The sequence below is a fragment of the Mandrillus leucophaeus genome, unplaced genomic scaffold, assembly GCF_000951045.1.
Source record: "Mandrillus leucophaeus isolate KB7577 unplaced genomic scaffold, Mleu.le_1.0 Scaffold21, whole genome shotgun sequence".
NCBI lineage: Eukaryota > Metazoa > Chordata > Mammalia > Primates > Cercopithecidae > Mandrillus > Mandrillus leucophaeus.
The window spans coordinates 5011260-5034111 of record NW_012102143.1 but is presented as its reverse complement, the minus strand read 5'-3'; the positions used below and the strand labels follow the sequence as shown (position 1 = coordinate 5034111).

Here is a 22852-nt window from a genome sequence, read left to right as displayed (position 1 = left end):
TTAGAATGGCAAAAAAAAAAAAAAAAAAAAAAAAAAAACCCTACAACACCAAATGTTGACAAGATTAGGGAGCAACTAGAACTTTCATACACAGTTTTGGGTGGGTAAAATGATATCTCTTTGGAAAACTGTTTGGCAGTTTCCTACAAAGCTAAATACATACCTACCAGCAATTCCATTTTTAGGTGTTTACCTAAGAAAAATGAGAACATATGTCCTCAGGAAGACTTATACAAAAACATTCATAAAAGCTTTATTCATAATAGTCAAAAAATAGAAACATGCAAATGTCCATCAATATCAATGAGAAAATGGCTTAAAATTATGGTATATCCATACAATTGAATACGACTCAGCAACTTTAAAAAAGAATGAATTACTCCATACATGCAACAATATGGATGAATGTGAACAGCATGATGCTGAGCACAAGAAGCCAGATACAAAACAGTGGAAAATTTTAGAAAATGCAAAACTAACCCACTGTGAGAAAAATCAGCACAGTGGTTGCCTATGGGGATTATGTACAAGAGAAATTCCTGGCAAAATGGAAATATTCTACATCTTCATGGAGGTATTGGTTACATAGGTATAGTCCTTTGTTGAAATTCCTTCAATTGTGCTCTTAAGACCTGTGCATTTCTGTGTGTGTACCTCACAGAAGATACTGTATTAAAATATATATATATACCTGCATGCGTACAACGTTTCTCTCGTCCAGTTTAAAGCTCCCCCTGGCCGGGCGCGGTGGCTCAAGCCTGTAATCCCAGCACTTTGGGAGGCCGAGACGGGCGGATCATGAGGTCAGGAGATCAAGACCATCCTGGCTAATATGGTGAAACCCCATCTCTACTAAAAAATACAAAAAACTAGCCGGGCGAGGTGGCAGCCACCTGTAGTCCCAGCTACTCGGGAGGCTGAGGCAGGAGAATGGCGTAGACCCGGGAGGCGGAGCTTGCAGTGAGCCGAGATCCGGCCACTGCACTCCTGCCTGGGAGACAGAGCGAGACTCCGTCTCGGGGGGGAAAAAAAAAAAAGCTCCCCCCACCTCACCCCATCCCTGTCTAAGAAGCTAGTAGAGTCTTTTCTTTTCCATTTCCTCCTTTTCTTTCTTTCTTTCTTTTTTTTTTTAAGAGATCTGAAGTGATTTTACCTTTATTTCCTTCACTGTAAGCCAATCATGAAATTTCACAGTTATTTCTGGGGTGGGGGCAGAAGGAAGGCTGTGTTAAGAATCATCGGGGCTGTGGCCCAGTCAGCCCGCGGAGGTGCAGGCAGGGTGGGCCCTCACTGGGGCAGCTGGAGGAGCACGGACTGACCCGCCGGCAGGGAGGTGATGTTCCGAGAACGTGAGAGCTGGTATGTGATGTCCACCGCGGCTTCCAGCTTGCGCAGCTCCATCAGGCCGTCCCCTGCAGTGGCCAGTGAGTTGGCAATCAGCTCAGCCGCCTTGGAGTCACCCTCAGCAGAGATGACGGCTGCCTTTTTCTGCTGCTCAGCCTTTTCCACCACAAATCTGGCCCTCTCTGCTTCCTGCTGAGCCACCTGTTTCGCTTCCACCACTTCTGTGAACTCCTTCCCGAAGGTCAGATGTGTCAAGGACACGTCATCCTGGATGAGCCCACAGGTGGCTGCTCGCTCTGTAAGATCGTCGCTCACCTGCCTGGAGACCAGCTCTCTCTGGGTGATTAGTTCTCCAGCATCAAAGCGAGCCACCACTGACTTGAGGATCTCGGTCGTGATGGATGGCAGCACACGCTCATCATAGTCCTCTCTGAGGCTGAAGATGCGAGGAAGCTGGCTAGCGACGAGTCGGAAGAGGATGCGCAGTGTGATGTTGACATTCTGTAAATCTTTGCTACCAGTGATGACTGGCACATTGCGTGGTCAAGAATGGCAGTCAAAGATAATTGGTTTCTGTACCCATGGGATGAGAAAGTGAGTCCCTTCCTCTACCACAATGTCCTGTACTCCATGGAACCAGTCAAAGATGACAGCTCTGTGCCCAGCATCCACATTATATAAGGCAGAGTTCACCACGCCTCCTGCAACAGCTAAGGCCAGGCCAAACTTGCCAATGGACTCAAACACTTTGGCAGCCATGTTTGCTTCTGCTGGACCCTCTCACACCTGCTTCCACTCTGACCTCTATTTCCTCCTTTTCTTTCCTCTCACTCCGATGCTACTGTGTCTTCCTCTTCATCTAGTATATTGGGACTAGGGGATGAGGGAAAGAGGAAGAAAAGTTACACATGCCTTACTGAGGAAGGGGCACCAAAGAAGCTTCCAGAAAGTCAGATGCTGCTTAGTGGGCACGTGAGGTGTATTGGGCCATTCTTGCACTGCTATAAAGAAATACTTGAGCCTGGGAAATTATAAGAAGAAAAGCTTAATTGGTTCACTATTCTGCAGGCTGTACAGGAAGCATAATGCTGGGCTCTACTTCTGGGGAGGCCTCAGGAAGCTTTTTACTCATGGCAGAAGGTAAACGGCAAGCAGGCACACCACACAGTGAAAGCAGGAGCAGGGATGGGAGGTGCCACACACCTTTTTTTGGAGACGAAGTCTCGCTCTGTCGCCCAGGCTGGAGTGCTGTGGCACCATCTCAGCTCACTGCAACCTCCACCTCCAGGGCTCAAGTGATTCTCCTGACTCAGCTTCCCAAGTAGCTGGGACTACAAGCATGTGCCACCACGCCCATCTAATTTTTGTATTTTTAGTAGAGATAGGGTTTCACCATGTTGGCCAGGCTGGTCTCGAACTCCCCTCAGGTGATCCTCCCATCTTGGCCTCCCAAAGTGTTGAGATTACAGGCATGAGCCACCACACCTGGCTGCCACACACTTTTAAACAGCCAGATCACCCATGAACTCATTATCGTGAGGAAAGCACCAAGGGGATGGTGCTAAACCATTCGTGAGAGATCTACCCCCATGATCCAACCACCTCCCACCAGGCCCCACCCCACCCCCAACATTGGGGATTACATTTCAACATGAGATTTCGGCACTGATAAATATCCAAACTATATCATGGGGCAAACAGTGGAGCTGACTTTACAAATCTTGTTCACGAAATCATTTTTCAGTTTGCCAAGGTTCCATTTACAATGGGGAGAGAATTTGCCCAAAATAACATCATCCACTGCAATCATCCCACACTTCAGAGAAACATATGGCAGCCATTGCTCCAAGGGAAACCATGATGATAGAAATGGCCAACCAGTTTCTTTCTCAGTCGCCCTCCTACCCTGATGGATTTGTCTATTCATATCAGCCATTTCAATTGCAAACATTTATGCCTGATAGTCTCATAACTTAGCATCCCAGGAGAGAGGGAGAGAGAAGAAAATGCAGAACAGAAAGTGGGTAGACGGAAGATCCCCAAAGGAAAGCTTCAGCAGAAGGTCCAGGGAAATAAAGTGGAACTGCTCCTCCATCAAAGTCATGGAGCTGTGGCTTCCCCGTCCTTCATCGGAGTCAGCTGGGGCATAGACCCACAGGAGGGAACCTTCCTGCAGCAGCCTCATTAGAAAACACGGCTCTGTTTTCCTCCCAAGGCTCTCCCCCTACCTTGCCTTCATAGGCTGGCACATGCCCAGCACCCACCCTGGGACCCAGCCTTCAACTGCAGCCACGATTCCCCTGGGACGTGTCTCCAGCCCATCTGCCTCCATGTCATTCCTGAGGAGGAAAAGCAGCAGTAACAGTAATTCAACAAGATGAGCTCATAACACCCATTACCCCCACTGAATACACTGTGTAGTGCTCAACCCCTTTCTGTCTGTCAGAAGAGATTCCAGCAGCAGTCACGTAAGGAGAACAGGAGAAGGAGCTCAGGATTGAACAAAGACTCCGGCGACTTCCGGAGACAGATGCTGTATTAGTCTGTGTTCATGCTGCTGATAAAGACATACCTGAGACTGGGCAATTTACAAAAGAAAGAGGTTTATTGGACTTACTGTTCCATGTGGCTGGGGAGGTGGAAGGTGAAAGGCGCGTCTCACATGGCAGCAGCAAGAGACAGAATGAGAGCCAAGCAAACGGGGTTTCGCCTTATCAAACCACCAGATCTTGTGGGACTTATTCACTACCAAGAGAACAGTATGAAGGAAACTGCCCCCATGATTCAATTAGCTCCCACTGGGTCCTTCCCACAACACATGGGAATTATGGGAGCACAATTCAAGATGAGATTTGGGTGGGGACACAAGCAAACCAAATCAGATATTTAACATTTCCAACAAAATGTTCAGAAACAATGTCCTTTTCCCCACACACACACAAAAGAGGTGACGTTTGAGTCTTGAATGCAGCCTTATTTTTAGCAGTTGTTTGTTGTTGTTGTTGTTGCATTGCTCAGTCAGCATCATCTTTCAGTGGTTTGGAGTCCTTATATTCACCACTGGATAGCTGGGGGCTAGAGTTCATATGCCAGACAGAACACACTGACTGCAAGGCCACCATCCTCTGCCAGGCCCTGCCCTTGAGACCACTGCTTAAACCTCAAAGACGAACTCCTCACCAAAAATGAGGGAGGATGTCATCTACCATGCCAGGTAGCTGGGAGGAGTGGGTGAGAACTGGTTACTGTGCCACGCCATAGAATGAGGTCCATGGGTCGCCTTGCCCTACCTTCAGTGTCCTGTCGGTGAGTCTGTCCAGGAATTCTTGTGGAGTGATAAAAGAAGAAACACTTCTCCTTGCCTCAAAAGGAGCATGGCACATGTTCTCTGCTTACTGAATGAATGAAAAGGTCAGTGATAACTTGTGGAAAATGCCTAGAACAGAACCTGCCTCAGAGAAGGTGCTTAACAAATAAAACCAGTTGGAAGGGGCAGTGGAGGGGTGTGTGACTGACAGTTGGGAAGCCACATGAAGCAATGAGACCTCTGCTTTGCCACTTCCTGGCCATATGGCCTTATGCAGGTCACTGGCCTTTTAAGCCTCAGTTTCCCCAACTGTAAATTCCACCTACAATGCAAAGTTGTTGCAGGGACTAAAGATAAATAGTTGTTTAAAAAAAAAAAAAAGACCAAGTACTGGGGAATCCAAAAGACCTTTCAGTTCAGAACCAGGAGGCAGAGAAGCAGCATTTCCAGGGCTTTAAATAAAGAGGGTGATCAGGAGGCAGGGGAGACGAGAGAATGGAACCCTGGACAGGCTCTGGCTGAGAAGAGGCATCTGGGCAGAGCGTGCAGGGGGCATGGAGGTTTGGCATGCACTTGAGACAGGTGGGAGCAGGTGGGTGAGACAGGTGGGCAAAGGAAGGAGCAAACAGTGGGAGAGCCCAGGCTGAGGTCTTCAGGCCTTGTGCCCTGGGAGGGGACTAGGAAAAGCCAGTGCTTTGGGAAGGTGCTAGAGGGTGGACGGGAGGGTGTGCAGGGAGTGGCCAAAGTCCCACATCCCCCTATCCCGTAGACATGAATTGGAATGACATTGATTCAACAGTCCCTGATGGGTTCATCTCTATTAACTCCTGCCTTTGAGCTTAAGTTACTTTTTCTTTCTGCTGTCAATCCTAGGCCCCTGTAACAGCCTGTCATTGTAGTCATTATCGAAGACAAAGATGAGGGACCCAGAGATGAATGTGTTTGTCCAAGGTGCTTCATATCAGAAGCTGCTGAGACAACATGGTGTCTCCTTAATCCTTGCAAGATAAAGACAAAGTTGTTCTGACATCCTCAGATGGGAATTCTACCCTTAGATCCCAACAGTGACTGCTCTACCCTGACCCCAGGCCTTTCTGACTTTTGCCTATCAGGAGAGCAGGAAACCCACTCACAAAATCTTGCCTTGGAATAAAAGGCTCAGCCAAGGCTGGGTCCCACACATAGGCCTGCAAAGCTTCAGGGACGCTTTCCCTACTGAGCTATTTCTTCTTCCACTGGTGACATTGATACAGAGAAGGCAATAAAATGACAAACAGTATGCTTTCCCCACTGGGCCATTTCTTCCACTGGTGACACTGATAGGAGGGATTGAAATGATAGTGTTTCAAGGATGGGCCTGGGTCCCGGGGTCAGGTCTGTTATCACTGAGTAGCTCCCAGCCAGCCCAGCCCTCTCCTCTCCTCACCTTCTCATGGGCATTGCCATATATATGTTCCACAATGCTGCCTATACCTAAACAGATCAATGGAAATTTCAAGCGTATTCTGGGAACCTGGAAAGCCAAAGGGGTATTCTTAGAATCCATGAGCTGTTGCTGGAGCAGGTAGGGAGGGTTTTGTTATTAATAACCTCTGTTGTGGTTCTTGTATCAAACTGCACCTTGACTTATTTTGGAAAACTTGAAAAATACATGCAGGCAGAAAGGAAACAGAAGCTCCCACTATGCCCATCATCCAGCGATAAACACACATTGCCCTCTAAATTTCTAGGTTTTTTGGCGGGGCACAGTGGCTCATGCCTATAATCTCAACACTTTGAGAGGCCAAGGCAGGAAGATCACTTAAGCTCAGGAGTTTCGGAGCAGCCTGGGAAACATAGCAAGACCCCGTCAATACAAAAATAAAACAAAAAAAAAATTTAGCCGAGCATGGGGGCACTCGGCTATAGTCCCAGCTACTTGGGAGACTGAGGCAGGAGGACTGCTGGAGCCCAGAAGTTCAAGGCTGCAGTGAGCCGTGATCGTGCCACTGCACTCCAGGCGAGATGAGAGAGCAAGATCCTGTCTCTAAAAAAATTAAATTAAAATTAAAATCAATTAAAAACTGAAATGAGAAATTTCTGGTATTCTTTTTTTTTTTTTTTTTTTTTGAGACAGAGTCTTGCTCTGTCGCCCAGACTGGAGTAATGGCGCAATCTCAGCTCACTGCAAGCTCCACCTCCCAGGTTCACACCATTCTCCTGCCTCAGCCTCCCAAGAGCTGGGACTACAGCCGCCTGCCACAACTCCCAGCTAAGTTTTTGTATTTTTAGTAAAGCTGGGGTTTCACTGTGTTAGCGAGGATGGTCTCGATCTCCCGACCTCGTGATCCGCCTGCCTCGGCCTCCCAAAGTGCTGGGATTACAGGCGTGAGCCACTGCGCCCGGCCAATTTCTGGTATTCTTCATATACGCATAGATATATTTATGCTTTTTCAAAATGGGATCGTACAGTGGTGCTATTTTGTAACCTGATCTCTTCACATATCCACTGCAAATATATTTCATGCCATTAAATAGGCTCTCACACCTTCATTTTTAATGACTGCCACTGTGTGCAAGCGGAGACATGCCCCAGTCAATTTGTTGTGTTGTTTCTTCCCCATGCCTGTGATTCTGCAACTTAAACCATTGCCCACTCTTAAAAAGTGCCAAGGTTTAGCCAATTAGAAGCTCTTCATTAAAAACCAAAAGGGCATCTGCAGCCCTCCAGAGGGTGGGCCAGTGTCCTCATTCCTCTGAAAGGTATCTGTGTTGCAAATAGCAGCCTGGCCATTAGCCAGCGAGGCTGTGCATGTGGAAAAGCCTGGCCATTAGCCAGCTACAGGCTGTGCACGTGGAAAAGGGGACTGGTCGTATTTCCCTGTGGACTTCTTTAGAGAGGCTGAGCTGCTTAAAAGATTTTTTTCTTTAAAAAGAAGAAAATGTTTTGTAATTGTTTGCAAGTGCTCACAGGCTCAGTGGCAAAACGAGATGGAACCCTTGATTTCTAACCTCCTGCTGCACTGTTCAAAACTCCTCCCAGAGAAGCAAGTAGGAAGCAAAGTGAAGCACTCTACTGTAAAATTTGCATCCTCCCTTAGCCAATCCTGGTCCCAAAGGACTCCACATCAAACTGTACTTGTTTGTAAAGATCTTTCACTCAAGATAGACCACTTCTCAAGACACTGCTGATGTAGAAACGAGACAGTCCAAAGGGAGAATTTAAAATATTGAGAGCCTCTAGGTAAAAATATAAATGGATTTAAGGGCAGCCAGGAAACCCTCAATGGATGATCTTGTTCAGAGCTCCAGTTAGGTAAATATAATAGGAAAAGCAGCGGCAAAGAAAAGCTGAAAGGTGTTATTTAATGGAATGTGTTTGTTCAACATGCTTTTAGGGAATACCAATAGTGTGGTAGGCACTGGGAATCAGAGATAAACAAAGCCTCCATTTCTACACCCAAGGAGTTCAAAGTGCCATTTTTTTTTTTTTTTAGACAGAGTCTCGCTCTGTTGTCCCCAGGCTGGAGTTTAGGGTCACAATCTTGGCTCACTGCAACCTCCACCTCCCAGGTTTAAGTGATTCTCCTGCCTCAGCCTCCCGAGTAGCTGGGATTACATGCATCCACCACTACACCTGGCTAATTTTGTGTTTTTAGTAGAGATAGGTTTTCACCATGTTGGCCAGGCTGGTCTCAAACTCCTGACCTCAGGTGATCCACTCACCTCAGCCTCCCAAAGTGCTGGGATTACAGGCATGAGCCACCGTGCCTGGCCCAACAAATATCTGAAATATGGGGTGACCAATGTGGTGCCTGGGCACAGAGTACAAGGCATGTGACAACACAGAGGTGTGACCCCCTTCCTCTGCCTGGTGGCACAGGAAGGCTTCTAAAAGGAAGGAAAGATGGGACTGTGTGGGCCATCGCGTGCAGCGGGGCAATCTGGAAGAAGCGAGCAGAGGGCGTGGGGGCATGGCACGGCAGCGTATGCTCTCAGCACCATACCTGGTCAGGTAGAACTGAAGCATGGAGAGGCGGCGCCTCAGGAGGTGAACCCGGTGAGGACCCCAGGAGCTGGATCATGATGTGTCCTGGGTCTTGAGGAGAGCAGTGTGGGCTTCGCCCAGCAGGCAGGGGGAGTGGTGGGGTTGTCGGCAGGCACATATTTGCTCCGCACTGGAAAGGTTCCTTCCAGATAGTATGCAGCTTGCTAGATTGCAGCAAGGGGCAAATAAAGAGACTCATAAGCATTCAGAGAAACGATGTGGCCTCAACAAAGGACAGTGACAGTGGGAGTGGAGGGGGGAAGCAGTTCAGGTGATGAGATGGACCCAGCACGGCTCAGTGACCAGTTGAAATGGGGCAAGGAAATAGAAGGACATGAAAATGGCAAGGAGCAAGTCATCTAGAGCAAGACCCCAAAGAGGCCAAAGAGGACTAACTCTGGGTCAAGATGATCGAGAGGGAGTGCCTTCTTTAGGCATGAGGAAGAGGGAGGCAATAGCAGTTGTCAAAACAGATTCTAATCAGTGTTGAAACAGATGTGTTTGCAGAAGGCAGGCAGGTGAGGGAGTTCCTGGGAGCCGCACCCTGAATGAAGCCAGTGCAGACAGCTAAGAGGGAGGAAGGTGGAAAGAGGGCGGAAGCTTGAGGACCAAGGTCAACACTAGGAGTGGCTAGTGAAGAGCAAGGCATGAGGAGGTGGCCTTAACACTGAAAGGTATCAGTTAACTGAGGCCCAGCTGAGACCAAGTCCAGCTCCATGAATGCTACCTCCTCCAACAGGGCTCGGCAGACCGGCAGAGAAAAGGAGGGGGGTGAAGAATGGACGCTGGCTTGAAGATTCGGCATTTGAGTAGGGGATCGCCATGGTCCCCTCCATTCAAGGGAACTGAGGTTGTAGATGAGGAGGTGACCACAGTGCTGCCCAGGAAAGGAACTGAAGCCAGGAAGGGTAGAGAGAAACAAGAGGTCCAGGGCTTAGGTCTCTATAGAGCAAAGATGGCGAGTAGGACCAACAGGCGTTGGGGAGCTAGAGGACCGGGGCTGTAGTCTGAAGTCGGCATGTTTGCAGACTTCCAAGGCTGGAGTGGCCTTATCGATGGCAGGTGACTGTGGGAGCAGGTGGCTGAAGTTGGAGGTGGACTTGTGTTTTTCAGTGTCCGTGAAGGACAAGGACCAGCGGAGGGAGGAGGGTCTGTATGAGTGTCTTCCCGCTTCCAGGCTGGGGCACACTCCTCACCAGGCATCTGAGCGAGGCTGAGCTGTTTAGCGTGCCCCCAAGGGATGGGAGAGGCTCTGAGGAAGCGTTGGTGCCTGGGGTAGAGGACAGTCATGCTCCTGGAGGCAGCAGAAGAAAGACACTCATCTCTGGGGGAGACCACAGGCTCCCATGGGGGTCTAGAAGCTCCTAGAGACCACTGGGGAATTTGGATGCAGCCAATATCCAGTCTGTTCAAGGAGCACAGGTAGGCTCACAACAGGGCACGGTTGTGCTTCCCACCTAATGCTCCCCGGACTGTCAGAGGACAGGGCGGTGCCAAGCTGAGTCAGTGTCCTGAGGGATGGGGAAAGTCCCTTCGTGGTGCAAGGCAAGGCTTGCCTCACACCCTCACAAAGCTGAGCGGTTTCCAGAAGGGCCAGTTGGGGGCCGAGAAAGAATCTGACTCCCAAGGGCCTCTCCCTAGAACTGTGACTGCCAAACGCTTAACCTCCGGGTGTGACAAACAGCCCAGGTAACCAGTGCATGGAGCACTGTCATTTGAACCACATCACCCTCCCAGGAAGCTCCAAGCAGGTAACATTTCCTTATAAAATGTAACTCTGCACGTGGATTCTTATGACATGTCCTTGGCTATTTCCACCACTCGGGAACTGGTGGTGCCATAATCTCTCTCTCTTTTTTTTTTTTTTTTTTTTTTCCAGCTTAGTTTGAATTCCCGACGCCTTGGTATGGGAGAGCGGAGCATGTTTTTTCATTCAGGGATCACTTGATATTTTGGAGCAGCAGGCCGGGGGTGGAAGGGTGCGGGTGTCCTGCGGGGCGCCCAAGTGATGGGCCCTGGCCTCCTACAGGTGCGCACAGGCGCTGCTGGAGCACGGGGCCTCGGTGCAGCGCGTGGGCGGCAAGGGCCGGGACACGCCGCTGCACGTGGCGGCGCAGCGTGGCCTGGACGAGCACGCGCGCCTCTACCTGGACCGCGGGGCGTACGTGGACGCGAGGAACGGCTGCGGGGAGACGGCCCTAAGCGTGGCCTGCGGGGCGGCGCGGAGACCCGATGAGCACGGGCGCTGCCTGCGCCTGTGCGCGCTGCTGCTGCGGCACGGGGCGGAGGCGGACGCGCGCGACGAGGACGAGCGCAGCCCACTGCACAAGGCCTGCGGCCACGCGAGCCACAGCCTGGCGCGCCTCCTGCTGAGGCACGGCGCCGACGCGGGCGCGCTCGACTATGGCGGGGCCTCGCCGCTGGCCCGCGTGCTGCAGACTGCAGCCTGCGCGCTCCAGGCCGCACCGCAGCGCACGGTGCAGGCGCTGTTCAACCACGGCTCGCCCACTGTGTGGCCCGACGCCTTCCCCAAGGTAAGGCAGGATCCGGCAGTGCGCTGCAGTTTTGCCACTTAGTGACCGGCCTGGGAGCTGGGTTGCATGGGGCGCTCTCAAACTGTAATGGCCCAGGCACCCCTGGGGACTTGTGAAAATGCAGAATCTGCTCAGTGGGTCTGGGGTGGGAGAGCCTGCATTGCTAACAAGCTCGCGGGTGTGGCCTAGACTGCTGGTCCTGGGACCCCATTTTGAGGAGCGGGAGCCTAGAGGCCTTTTGATTAGAGCCACTGGAGAATTAAGGGGTTGCATGTCAAGAATGCATCCTTTCAAAGTAGTCACCTGGGGACGGACGCCAGGCACTTATTTCGATGATGCAGTCAGAGCTCAAAATATTTTGGCAGCTCTCTTTAGGTATAATTTTCAGAACAATGAAAATCAGTCTCTTGCCGCATCTGGCATTTGATGTGAAACGAAATTACCCAATCTGATCATCCACCTTGTTAATGAGAGCGCTTCGTACATTTGCAGACTTCTCTCATTCGGTCCTCACCACATTGCAGTGAAACACAAGAGGCAGGTGATATTCTCCCTCCACCTGGGGTTCGGCCAGGTAAAGTGCCCTGCCCAGGTCATTGCAGTGTTGGGACCTCACCCCCATTCTGATGGCTCACCCTTGCAGACTTGACTCTGAACAACTCATCCTTGTTCCACCCGTCAGATCTACCCTGAAATAATAACGATAGGCCGGGCGCCGTGGCTCACGCCTGTAATCCCAGCACTTTGGGAGGCCGAGGCGGGCGGATTACGAGGTCAGGAGATCAAGACCATCCTGGCTAACACAGTGAAACCCCGTCTCTAATAAAGAATACAAAAAATTAGCCGGGCGTCGTGGCAGGTGCCTATAGTCCCAGCTACTCAGGAGGCTGAGGCAGGAGAATGGCGTGAACCTGGGAGGCGGAGCTTGCAGTGAGCCAAGAGCACCTCCAGCCTGGGCAACAAGAGCAATCCATCGCAAAAAAAAAAAAAAAAAAGAAAGAAAGAAAGAAAAAAGAAATAATAATGATAAAGAACAAAGATTTCTCACCTCAGAAAATACCCAAAAGACTGAAAATGTTTCCAAAATATTGGTTGGAGTAAGAGGTTGTCCTCCCCAAAAGACTTCATTGAAGGGGTCATTCCATTAGATGTAAAACCCGGGTGTTTTTCATTTAAAAATTATCTCCATCAACCAAGACTCATCACTCATAGACATAAGACATATTTTGGCTTGATTAGTTTTGAACAAATAGCTGAAAAGCTAACATGCAAAAGGACAGTGTTCTCAGTGGTCTGAACCATCAAGAAGTGAGATTCACACATTTCTCTCAAATGCTAACTTTCCATTATAGATGCGTTCAGAGTAAAGACTCTATCTAGGAAAAGTTAAAAAATCCCCCAAGACAACTCCCCTCGTGTTTCCTTACTTGACAAACAGGATGGCACTTTCCCGGTGCTATCTCACCCCCTCTATGGGTAATTGTCTTGTGGTGTTCCACTAATGCAGTGATTTCAATATGGTGGACTCCTGAAAGGGAAGAAATGCGAGCATTTTTATGTTCTGTGACAGCTACCTTTTATATTTATTATTTAAATTTTAATGTTTCCCATCATTATACATGGAAACAAGACTCACCCACTGCCCTTCCCATGCACGTTATGTCTGAATTAAACCAACACACACTTCAACCCTTGTCATATGAAACTGCATAAAGAATGAAAAGAGGCCAGGCATGGCGACTCACACCTGTAATCCCAGCGCTTTGGGAGGCTGAGGCAAGAGGATCACTTGAGTCCAGGAGTTCAAGACCAGCCTGGGCAACATAGCAAGACCCTATCTCTACAAAAAATTTTTTTTAAAAATTAGCTGGGCCTGTTGGCATGCACCTGTAGTCCCAGCTACTCAAGAGGCTGAGGCAGGAGTATTACCTAAATCCAGGATGTGGAGGCTGCAGTGAGCTGTGATAGCAACACTGCACTCCAGCCTGGGTGATAGAGCAAGACTCTTGTTTCCAAAAAACAGGAATGAAAAGAGAAAACAAACTTTACAGGATGGACCACGAGGGGAAAATATCTGGGGCAATTTTTTTTTCTGACTTATTTCTCCAGGACAGAATGGGGCAATTTATTTTAAAGAAAAAGAAAGGAGTCAGTATATTTCAGTAGTGACTACAAGTAATCCTTTGTTAGCCTTGAAGTTATTTCAATGTGAGTGATCTCTGACCAGGCTTTCAAGTCCTAGGGGCAGCCCCACAGGCATCATTTCTTGGAACAGGACCTCTGACTCCTGGACTCTGTTCCCAAGGCTGTAGGAATTACCCTGCGTTGACTAGAGATGCAGGACAAAGCACAGTGCCTCCTCTCCGGGTGTTCAGGGGCCCTGTTCTGGGATGGGATCCCCAATACTATGTCAGCCACACAGGAATGGGGTCAGTCAGTGATGCAACTCATCCTCCATTCAGGTTGGGGGTAGGTTTAGATTTGGGGGACAGTTTGTTCTGGAGAAATCTTAATACCTTGAGGCTTTTACCAAAAAGCATTGCCCACCACTGCCTCCCTGAACATAGCGCCCGCAAGTGCCGACCTTCCACCAGTGTTTGCTGAATGAATGAAGGGATTCCAGCCACTCCGGGCTCATGGCCTGCACTAAATCTTTGTAAATAAGGAGTCCACCTCTTTGCACGGGGATTCCCCCAAACCTCCAGCGGGTACCCCTACACCTGGCCAGGAGAGGGTGGCATATGGGGACGCATTCACCATGCTGAGAATCCCCTAAGCAAAGGCAGCAGTGCCTGTCATGTTCTAGCCTTGTCCCCACAACCGAAGCAAAACATTCTGGAAAGCTAGAGGCAGCCTCTTCCTCCACCCAGTCTCCCTGCAATCGCTCCTCCAGGGACAGCATCTAATCATGTGCGACATCAAAGCAACAGACCCAACAGACGCTGCAGCCGGCCACAAAGATGCTGGGCAGGCACCACACGGGCGCCATGGCGAGGCGAGCGCAGAGCCACCAGCACTGTCACAGGGCACGCCGTCCGTGGGCAGCAGCCGTAGTGTGAATAGATGTAAAGAGACACCCATGGAGCACAGAATTACTGAGGCAAAAGGTTTCACAGCGAGCTTATGACATAAATCACAGCTCCCCATGCCCAGACAAAGGCACCATCGCTGCGGCAGGCGGACACAGGGCATCCTTCCGAGCCGGCGCAGTGCTCTGCACTGAGAATCAAAGCAGTGTCACGGCTTCGGAAGCCCGCATGTTGACAGTGCCAGGCCTTTCTGCCCGGCTGACCGCTCGTTAACACTGGGGGCAGGGACAGGGCGTCGAGGGCAGGCACGGGGGCAGGCTGTGGATTCTGGCAGGTTTGGATTCTGGAAGGTGTCAGGACAGGCTGGGGCTGGGCCTGTTGGGCAGCAGGCAGGAAGGCAGAGAAGCGCACACAGATGTGGACCTGAATTTGTTTGGCACCTGCCACAGGTGACTTTGTGGGCTGGATGCTTGGTCTGGATAAAAGGCTGTGCTTAGGGGTCTCTTTCCTTCAGCCTCTCCTTAGCTGGAAGACAAATGTGTGAAACAGTCATGAAGTCCCACGTGATCTTTTTCCAAGGAAGCACTACTTTGCTCTTCTCACCTCTTTGAAGAGCATATTTCTGGTTCCACCCCAGAAAATGATGGAGCATCAAAGAGTGTGGGAAGGTGTAAGTCTAGCCCCGCTCCAAGATGGGACACAGAGCTGATGGTAGCAGCACCCAGCCAGGGCTCACACCCCTGCCCTCCCCTGCCTCCTTCACAGGTGTTCATTTGGGAACCTCCTTGATTCACTGGCTCAGTTTACATGGCCAGCTCTATTTGTCCCTGGATGTCACCTGACGCCCGTCCATGAACACTTTTCATTCCCAGTCAGCATGCGTAGCCAGCACATTCCAGCCCCTCCTACCTTGTCTCCTATTTTGTGCTATTTCCCAAAGGCCCTTCTGTTTCCTGGGGTGCAGAGGCCAGCAGCAGCCCGGGGAAGCGCACCTGCAGGTGGCTGTAAAGAGTTCAGGCTCCCACCTGGGAGAGGAGATGCCATGATCACAAAGGTGGTTTTCTCAGGGTGAGACTTCTGGACTGCATTCCAGGTCTGCTGACCCACACGGTTTTCCCAGATACGAGAAACTCATAGATGCAGAAACTGCATGATTTGTGGTTGAGAGGGACTGCATTTCCACTTTCCCCTGTGTAAAAATGAAATACTAATAATACTTCACACTCAAACTTGTCCACCAGTCGGGGACGTGCAGGGACAACACCAGTAATGAACATTTTCCCCCAAGTCATGTAGGCATTGGCTGTGCTTCCCACGGGCATCCCTTTAGTACTTATGTGTTCATTCCACAAACATTTTGGGGGAACTTGGGTGCTTGGTACTGGAGTCACGGGGAGGAGCAGGAGCATACGTATTTCCCACCCTGGTGAGGCTGCTTGTCACGTGGATCAGCCAAGTGCACACACCAAGGTGAAGTTGCTGTGGTGAGAAGTGCTGCAAAGCACAGAACAGGGGTTTCACCTGGCTGGGGGGCAGGGTCCAAGGCTCCCTCAAGTGTGTGATGAGTGAGCCAAGATCTGAAGGCTGAAGGCTCAGCTGTGTGAAACAGGGGACAAACATTCTAGACAAACGTCCTGGGCAAATGTCCTGGAGCAAGACAGGCACGGTTGTCCTGTGCAGTTGGAAAAATGACCCAGTCGCTGGAGAGGAAACAGCTAGGGGGCACCAGTTGAGACTAGGTAGCCAAGTGGGGCCTTAAGGGCCTGGGCCTCTGACTTGGGAATATTAGGAGTTGATTACATAATTTTCAAAGAAGGAGATTACATAATCAAATCAGTATTTTGGAATTTCTAAGCTCAACGTAGAGAACACACAAGGTAGGGGGTGGTGGTGGTCCAGGTGAAGGATTCACATAGCTCGCATGGGCGATGGAGGTTGATGCAAGAATAACAGACTCTAGGCCAGAGGCAGTGGCTCGTGCCTATAATCCCAGCACTTTGGGAGGCACAAGGATAACCTGAGCCCAGGAGTTTGAGACCGGCCTAGACAACATAGTGAGACCCCATCTCTACAAAAAATTAAAAATAAATTACCTGGACATGGTGGCATGCACCTGTAGTCCCAGTTACTCAGGAGGCTGAGGCAGGAGGATTACCTAAACTCAGGAGGTGGAAGCTGCAGTGGGCCATGATCGGGACACTACACTCCAGCCTGGGCGACAGAGCAAGACCTTGTCTTTAAAAAAAAAAAAAAAAAAAAAAAAAAAAACAGATTCTAGAAACATCTGCAAATCTCTGGTCTTGTCTCAGCTTGTGAGCACAAACCATACTGCAAATGGAGACCTAAAGTTTTCATGTTTTCTTTTAACCTAATTACAGAATCAGGTAAAGAGACTTCACTTATCCCAATTCCACAGGATTTTTAGTGGGAGATTTCTGAGGTAGCAGTAGTCAAAAACCAGGGCTTCCCCTCCCGTTCTCACAGAGCCGAGTGCACCCAGTCCCCAGCGGGAGGAGGGAGGAGAGATCATAAGTAGGGCGCCTGTGTTTTTCTTGCTCTTGTTTTATTTCTCCATCTACATATAAAGCAATGTGCCTGTGTGATTTTCCCCCTTAATTTTCTTTCTGCCGCCTCATTAGCTGAAGAGACTGCGCGTGGATACTAATGACATCAGCATGTCAGAGTAATGTGGCAGCCGCCTCTCCGCAGACAGCAAGGAGGCAGCGGAGATTTTTAAACTGTGTTGGCGTAAAAATAATGAAGGCAGCCAGCTGCCTGGCAAACACGAGGGGGCACGATGCAGAGGACGGGGAGGGGCAGGGAGCCCCAGAGAGGTGGAACAGAGGAGAGACAGAAAATGAATTCCCAGAGACAGGCAATAAGACTCTGTCACAGTCTGTGACCCGGTGGGGGAGGAGCGGGAGGAGGCGGTGCTTTTGCTCTAAGGAAGGGCAGCTCTTCCCAGGGTGGGGCATGTCTGGGTTACCTGCGGTCCCTGGGAGCCATTTAACATTTTGCAGAGAAGTGACAGGGCCAGTGGGAGGGTCGCTGGAGGGCTGCGATGAGCAAGACCTGAGCATCGCCTAGGGTACCAGATAAATAGCAGCAGACTCCATCCCGAGGGGTCCAGCGTGAGTCCTTCTTAATGGCGTGATTTTTTCCCAACACAGAAGGGGATAATTGAAATCAGAGACTGCCGTGCACAAGGAAATGGCATGTTAGTGGGGCTCATGATAGCCGGAAATACCAACATGTGTGGGGCGCAGAGAGGGACAGGGCTGGCGAGATGGACTGGGAAGATTGTGGCGGCCCCAGGCCACCTGCCAGGCATTCCCTCTGCGGCTTGGTCTCTCCGTGTCTCTGTGTTCATGCTCCGTCTCTCTGGTTCCCTAAAGCTTGCTAAGCCTGACTCAGTGACAGTAATGGATGAGAACAAAAATAATTGGGCGTGGGGAGGGGACCACCGATAATAGCTCTTACAGTGTCAGTATGATGCCCAGTCTAGAAAGAGCAGCTCCTGTCCTCTAAAAAATAGCTTTGAAGGCACAGATTAGAGGAAGGAAGAAAGAAAGGGAGAGAAAGAGAGAGAGGAAATCCACAGCAACAACAAGGCAACCTCATGTCTGAGTCTAGGAAGACCCAGACCCAATGTCCTTCTGCTGCACGGCCGTCAGTTTCCAAGCTGTCAGGCAGACATTACCGAAAAAAAAAAAAAAAAAAAAAAGGGTCAGCCAGGCAGTGGGGGACGCCTGTGAAGCCAGAGTAAAGTGCAGAGGTGAAAATCGCAGGAATCCCGGTTTCAGAGCAACCTGCCAACTGCAGGAAGAGGGTAGCAGGAGGAAGCCTCCAGGCCAAAGCTCAAGTCCACCGGGCTAACCATCCAACTGGGAATGGGGCTGGACCAGGCCCTCGTCCCCCTCCCTGCACGCTGTCCCTCCGCAGTCTCCCGGGTGGGCACAGAGCAGGACCACAGACTTCCCCTGCATGTTGGCAAAATTTGCATCTGCTTCTCTCCTTAATCAAAGACTAATAAGGAGAAAAAGGAACGGATTCATGGGGGAAAAGAGGACAAACAAAGAAAAATAGACAGCATCCAGAAAACAGAAAGGAGATCCAAGAAAATCTCAGAAAGTATATGCCGTCCTCTATGGAGTACAAGAAGACATTGCCTCTGGGATCCATCGAAACAGTACTAGTTAAGATGAAAACTCAATAGAGTGACATGAAACGGAAGATGGAGGAGACAGTATACCAAGAAACTAACAGCACTGATGGAAGTACACACTAAAGAAGGAAAAGGCAGAGTTGATTCATAAAGAAAGAATCAAATCCATGGGTGCTGGGCCATTGACCCTTGTGCCCTCAGACCCTTTTTCCTGCTGTTCCTGGGTCCTGCTCTGCATCCTGGGGGACAGGGGGAAAGGGAAAGCCCCCTCAAACTGCCCTCAGAGCCCCCATCAGCTGGCTTCCAGTTGGACTCAGCCAGTGGGAAACGCCATGGGAAACGAGTGTGCAGGAAGAAAGAAGCCAACTATTTCTCCTCTTCTGTCTCTGTCTTGTGTAGCTTCGCCAGCAGCACCTGCATCTTCTCTGTGACACCAACACCCACCAGAAGCCCCTCCCTTCACGGCCCCAGTCCCCAGTGGGTAGCCCCTGACTCAACTTGGTTCCAGCAGATGGCCCTGCTCTCTGGCCTCTGATTAGGCTACCTCATCCCACTGTCCCACCAACTCTAAGAGTAATGACAGCTTTCTATTTTGCTAATCTCTGGGCTACTTCACCTTCCCCTTGTTGGAATCTCAGCAGTTTGATTATCTATATAATCAATTCCATGTGTAAAGTTGTTTCTGGTTGAAATACCTGGATTGGTATCCTTTGCCTGATTGGACTCTGATACGGGTGGTTTAAATCACAAGTAGCAGAAAACCCAATTCAAACAGGTTTAAATAAGGAAATGTATCTTTTTATCTCACATATCAGTAAGTGCAGAAGTAGCAGGCTTCAGAATTGGTTGTTTCAGTGTCTGGATGATGTCCTCAAAGAACCTGGTGCTTCCCAACTCTCTGCTGTGCCACCCTCAGTGAGTCAGCTTTGTCCTCAGAATGGCTGCCCCATGGCCACAAGATGGCTTCCAGCAACAATGGGTCCATTTCCTTGTTCATATCCAGTTGTTCCTTTTTTCTAGAAACCCTGAGGAAGTGTCATCAGTTGGCTTAAACCTGCCCTTCTCTGAACCAATAACTGGCAAAAGAGATTGGATTACCATGATTGGATTAAACTCATCATCTGAACTGTTGGAAAGTCGACCTCAATGTTCACTATAATGAAAGACTAATGTTAAAAACTCTTCTTAAGTGCAAAACAAAAACAAAAACAAGAAACTAAAAGAGAAAGTAATGGTAATAAAGGATAGAGTAGAGAGCCAACCCATACATAAGTGATGTTACTGCAGAAGAGCCTAGGACAAATGGATCAGAAATAATAACCAAAGATATAATAGAAGAAAACTTAGCTGCACTGAAAGTCTTAACTTTTGGTTGGCAATCGAAAGGGTGCTCTCTGCAAATCAATGACGGGAGGCACATACCTATATATGTTCTAACAAAAATGTTTTAAAAAGACATGGAAGAATCTGGCAAAGTATTTAAGCAGAAAACAGGCTATTCATAAAGGAATAGAAACCAGGCTGTAGTCAGATATTTCTACTGTAATAGTAACATAGGACAATGAAATATCATCTACCGATTTTGAAAGGAAAAGTTTGGACACTAGAATTTTAGACTCAGTGAAGATAGTTTCATTTTGATGACAAAAGACACTTTTAGATATCAAGCGTTCAAAAACATGCCTTTCTAATGCATTTTCTGAAAAAGAAAAAAAATACTTCAATTATTTATCAGCAAGTATTTACTGAGCACCAGTCATGTCCCAGCAACATATTAGGCACGTGGGATAAGTGAGTGAACTTATGAGGGAAAGAAGTATTCCTGCTATGTGGAGCTTACATTCTAATGGGAAAGACAGGCATTAAACACTGAGCATGATCAGCAGACCAAAAAGGTGATAAGGACTATAGAGAAATTAAAAGGGTGGAAGGCAGTTGCAATTTTAAGTTGGGCAGTTAGGGTCAGTGACTTTTGAACAAAGACTTGAGAGACGTGAGGGACCCACTGTGCGGATATCTGGGGAAGAGCAGTCCAGCAGAGGACCAGCCATCTGTAGCCTAAGGCTGGAGTGGGCCGGCCCTGTGCACAGAACCACAGAGGACCAGTGTGGCCGGAGGTGGAAGGAGCTAGTGGGATGGGAGTAGGAGATGAGATTGGGGGGGTAGGGGAGAGGGCACAGGTTGTGTGGGGTCTACAGGACATTGTAATGACTTTGGCCATTGGAGGGATTTAAGCAGAGGAGTGACGTAATCCAACAATATTTTGTAAAGATCTTCCCCTCAGCACCATGTTAAGCAGATACTTGAGAAGGAGGAGAACACACATGGAAAGATGAGTTAGGAGGGTGTTGCTGTGGTTCACATGAGGGATGATGGTGGTGTGAACAAGGAAGGCAATCTGACCCTGGATATATTTTGGAGGTAGAGCCAACAGGGTTTTTTTAACAGATTGGATGTGGAGTATAGGAGAAACAGGAGCAATGGATGACTCTGATTCCAGCCCAGGAGACTGCAAGAATGAGTTTGCTGTCAACTGGGAATGGGGCAGGTTATGGGTAGCACAGCAGGTTGGGACCTGGTGAACCAGGGAGTTCAGTTTTTGGTATGTTGAGTGTGAGATACAGTCAGGTGGAGCTACAATGTAAGCAGCTGGGTATTCAAGCCCAAATCTGAGAGGCAGAGATTTGGCCAACTGGAGATATACCTTTGAGGGTCAGTGAAAAATGATGGTATTGTATTTAAAGCCAGGAAACTAGACAAGATCACCAGCAAGTGAGAGTAAATGGAAAAAAGGAACAGGCCTGAATGCAGAGACAGTCCAATATCTGAAGGATGGAGATGAGACAGCAGCTAAGGAAACTGAAGAGGGGCAACCAGCGAGGTGGAAAGAATGAGAGCACACCTTCCTCGAAGCCAAGTGAAGGCTGCATTGAGGTAGAAGACATCGTCAACATGTCAGGCATGGCTGACACAGCAAGTAAAGTGAGGCAGAGTATGGACCACTGGCAAGGCAGAGCCTGGGCCAAGAGCAGCATTGGTGCCCTCGGTAAGGACAGTATGGGGGAATGGCTGAGGCTAATGGCCCATTGAGGTGGACGTACTGCAGCTGACAAAGAGATAACACTAAAGAAGAGCTCAGGAATGGGGAAATCAATCCCCAGATTCTCCCCACTCTGCCCCTTAAATATCTCTCAAAATCCCCTACCCTCCTGACTGCCACCACCTGAGGTGAGGCCACCACTATCTCTCCCCTAGATGGACACATCTTCTTCATTGGGCTCTCTGTCTCCTCTAAACTCTTCCCCAGATTCAGCCTTGGTGATATTTCCTTGGTTGGTTGGTTGGTTGGTTGGGTTGGTTTGGTTTTTGAGACAGGGCCTCACTCTGTTGCCCAGGGTGGAGTACAGCAGTGCAATCATAGCTCACTGCAGCCTCGACCTTCTAGGCTCAAGCAATCCTCCCACCTCAGCCTCCTGGGTAGCTGGGACTACAGGTGCACACCATCAGGACCAGCTAATTTTTAATATTTTTTGTAGACATAGGATTTCTCCATGTTGCCAAGACTGGTCTCAAACTCCTGGACTCAAGTAATCTGCCTGCCTTGGCTTCCCAAAGTGCTGGGATTACAGGCCTGAGCCACCACACCCAGCCTTGGTGATATCTCTAAAATTAAAATCAGACCCGGCCGCTCCTCCACTCATACCCGGCAAGTGCTCCCTGTGTCAGCCTCCTTCTCAGGCAGATAATGGACTCCATGGTCTTCCCTGCTTTGCTCTCCTATTTCATTGCCGAGCACTCCCCATATCAGACTCATTCCCCAGCCAACATTATTTGCTCCTTCTCACCTCCCAAACCTGGCGTAATGTGTTTTCTCTGCCTAGAACACTCTTGTCCCCAGAACTCTCCATGCCTTTTTCCCCCCGCTAACTCCTGCTCCACGACCAGGGCTCAACTTGGATGTCACTTCATCCAGAAATCTTCCCCTGAACTCCCCCTCATATGACCACAGCACCTGCATTGTTGTTGTTATGTTTGGGACCATAAAGCTCTGTGAAGGTGGAGCTGGCCATCATAACACGCAGACAACACACAATCCCTGTCTTCTAGTAGGAGCTCGGCAAATACCTACAGAAGGGATGACTTAAAGGACAGGTGGTGAGCATACAACCAAGCTAGAATAGTGACAAATAATTGGGAAGCGAGTTGTAAAACTAAATGCAAATACCAAAATGGTTACTGAAGGAGATATGCAATATAAAATATGATCATGTAATAATCACAAACTGAACCCAAACTCCAGTATTATTAAGAAAGGAAGGGAGAAGAACTGGTTAAGAGAGAAATGTGAGAGAAAGGGTGATGGAATATCCAGAACATAAAAGATACTATTTAGATTTTTAGAGAACTATAGGTTTATATATATATATAGAGAGAGAGAGAGAGAGA

At 49.2% G+C, this 22852-nt stretch overlaps 1 protein-coding gene and 1 pseudogene across 2 annotated transcripts in view; one reads left to right on the top strand and one right to left on the bottom strand.

Moving 5' to 3' along the window:
• ASB18 (ankyrin repeat and SOCS box containing 18) overlaps positions 1-22852 on the top strand; it is an 82221-nt gene that overhangs the window by 39823 nt on the left and 19546 nt on the right. The window contains exons 5-6 of the mRNA XM_011980332.1: positions 10158-10367; positions 10708-11212. Coding sequence (XP_011835722.1) covers positions 10158-10367; positions 10708-11212 — 715 coding nt within the window. The remainder of the gene's footprint in view (positions 1-10157; positions 10368-10707; positions 11213-22852) is intronic.
• On the bottom strand, positions 1133-2143 carry LOC105539829 (annotated as a pseudogene). The gene is made up of 2 exons (XR_001006109.1): positions 1690-2143; positions 1133-1338 (listed from the first exon to the last, which is right to left on the bottom strand). The product of XR_001006109.1 is annotated as a prohibitin-like (transcript).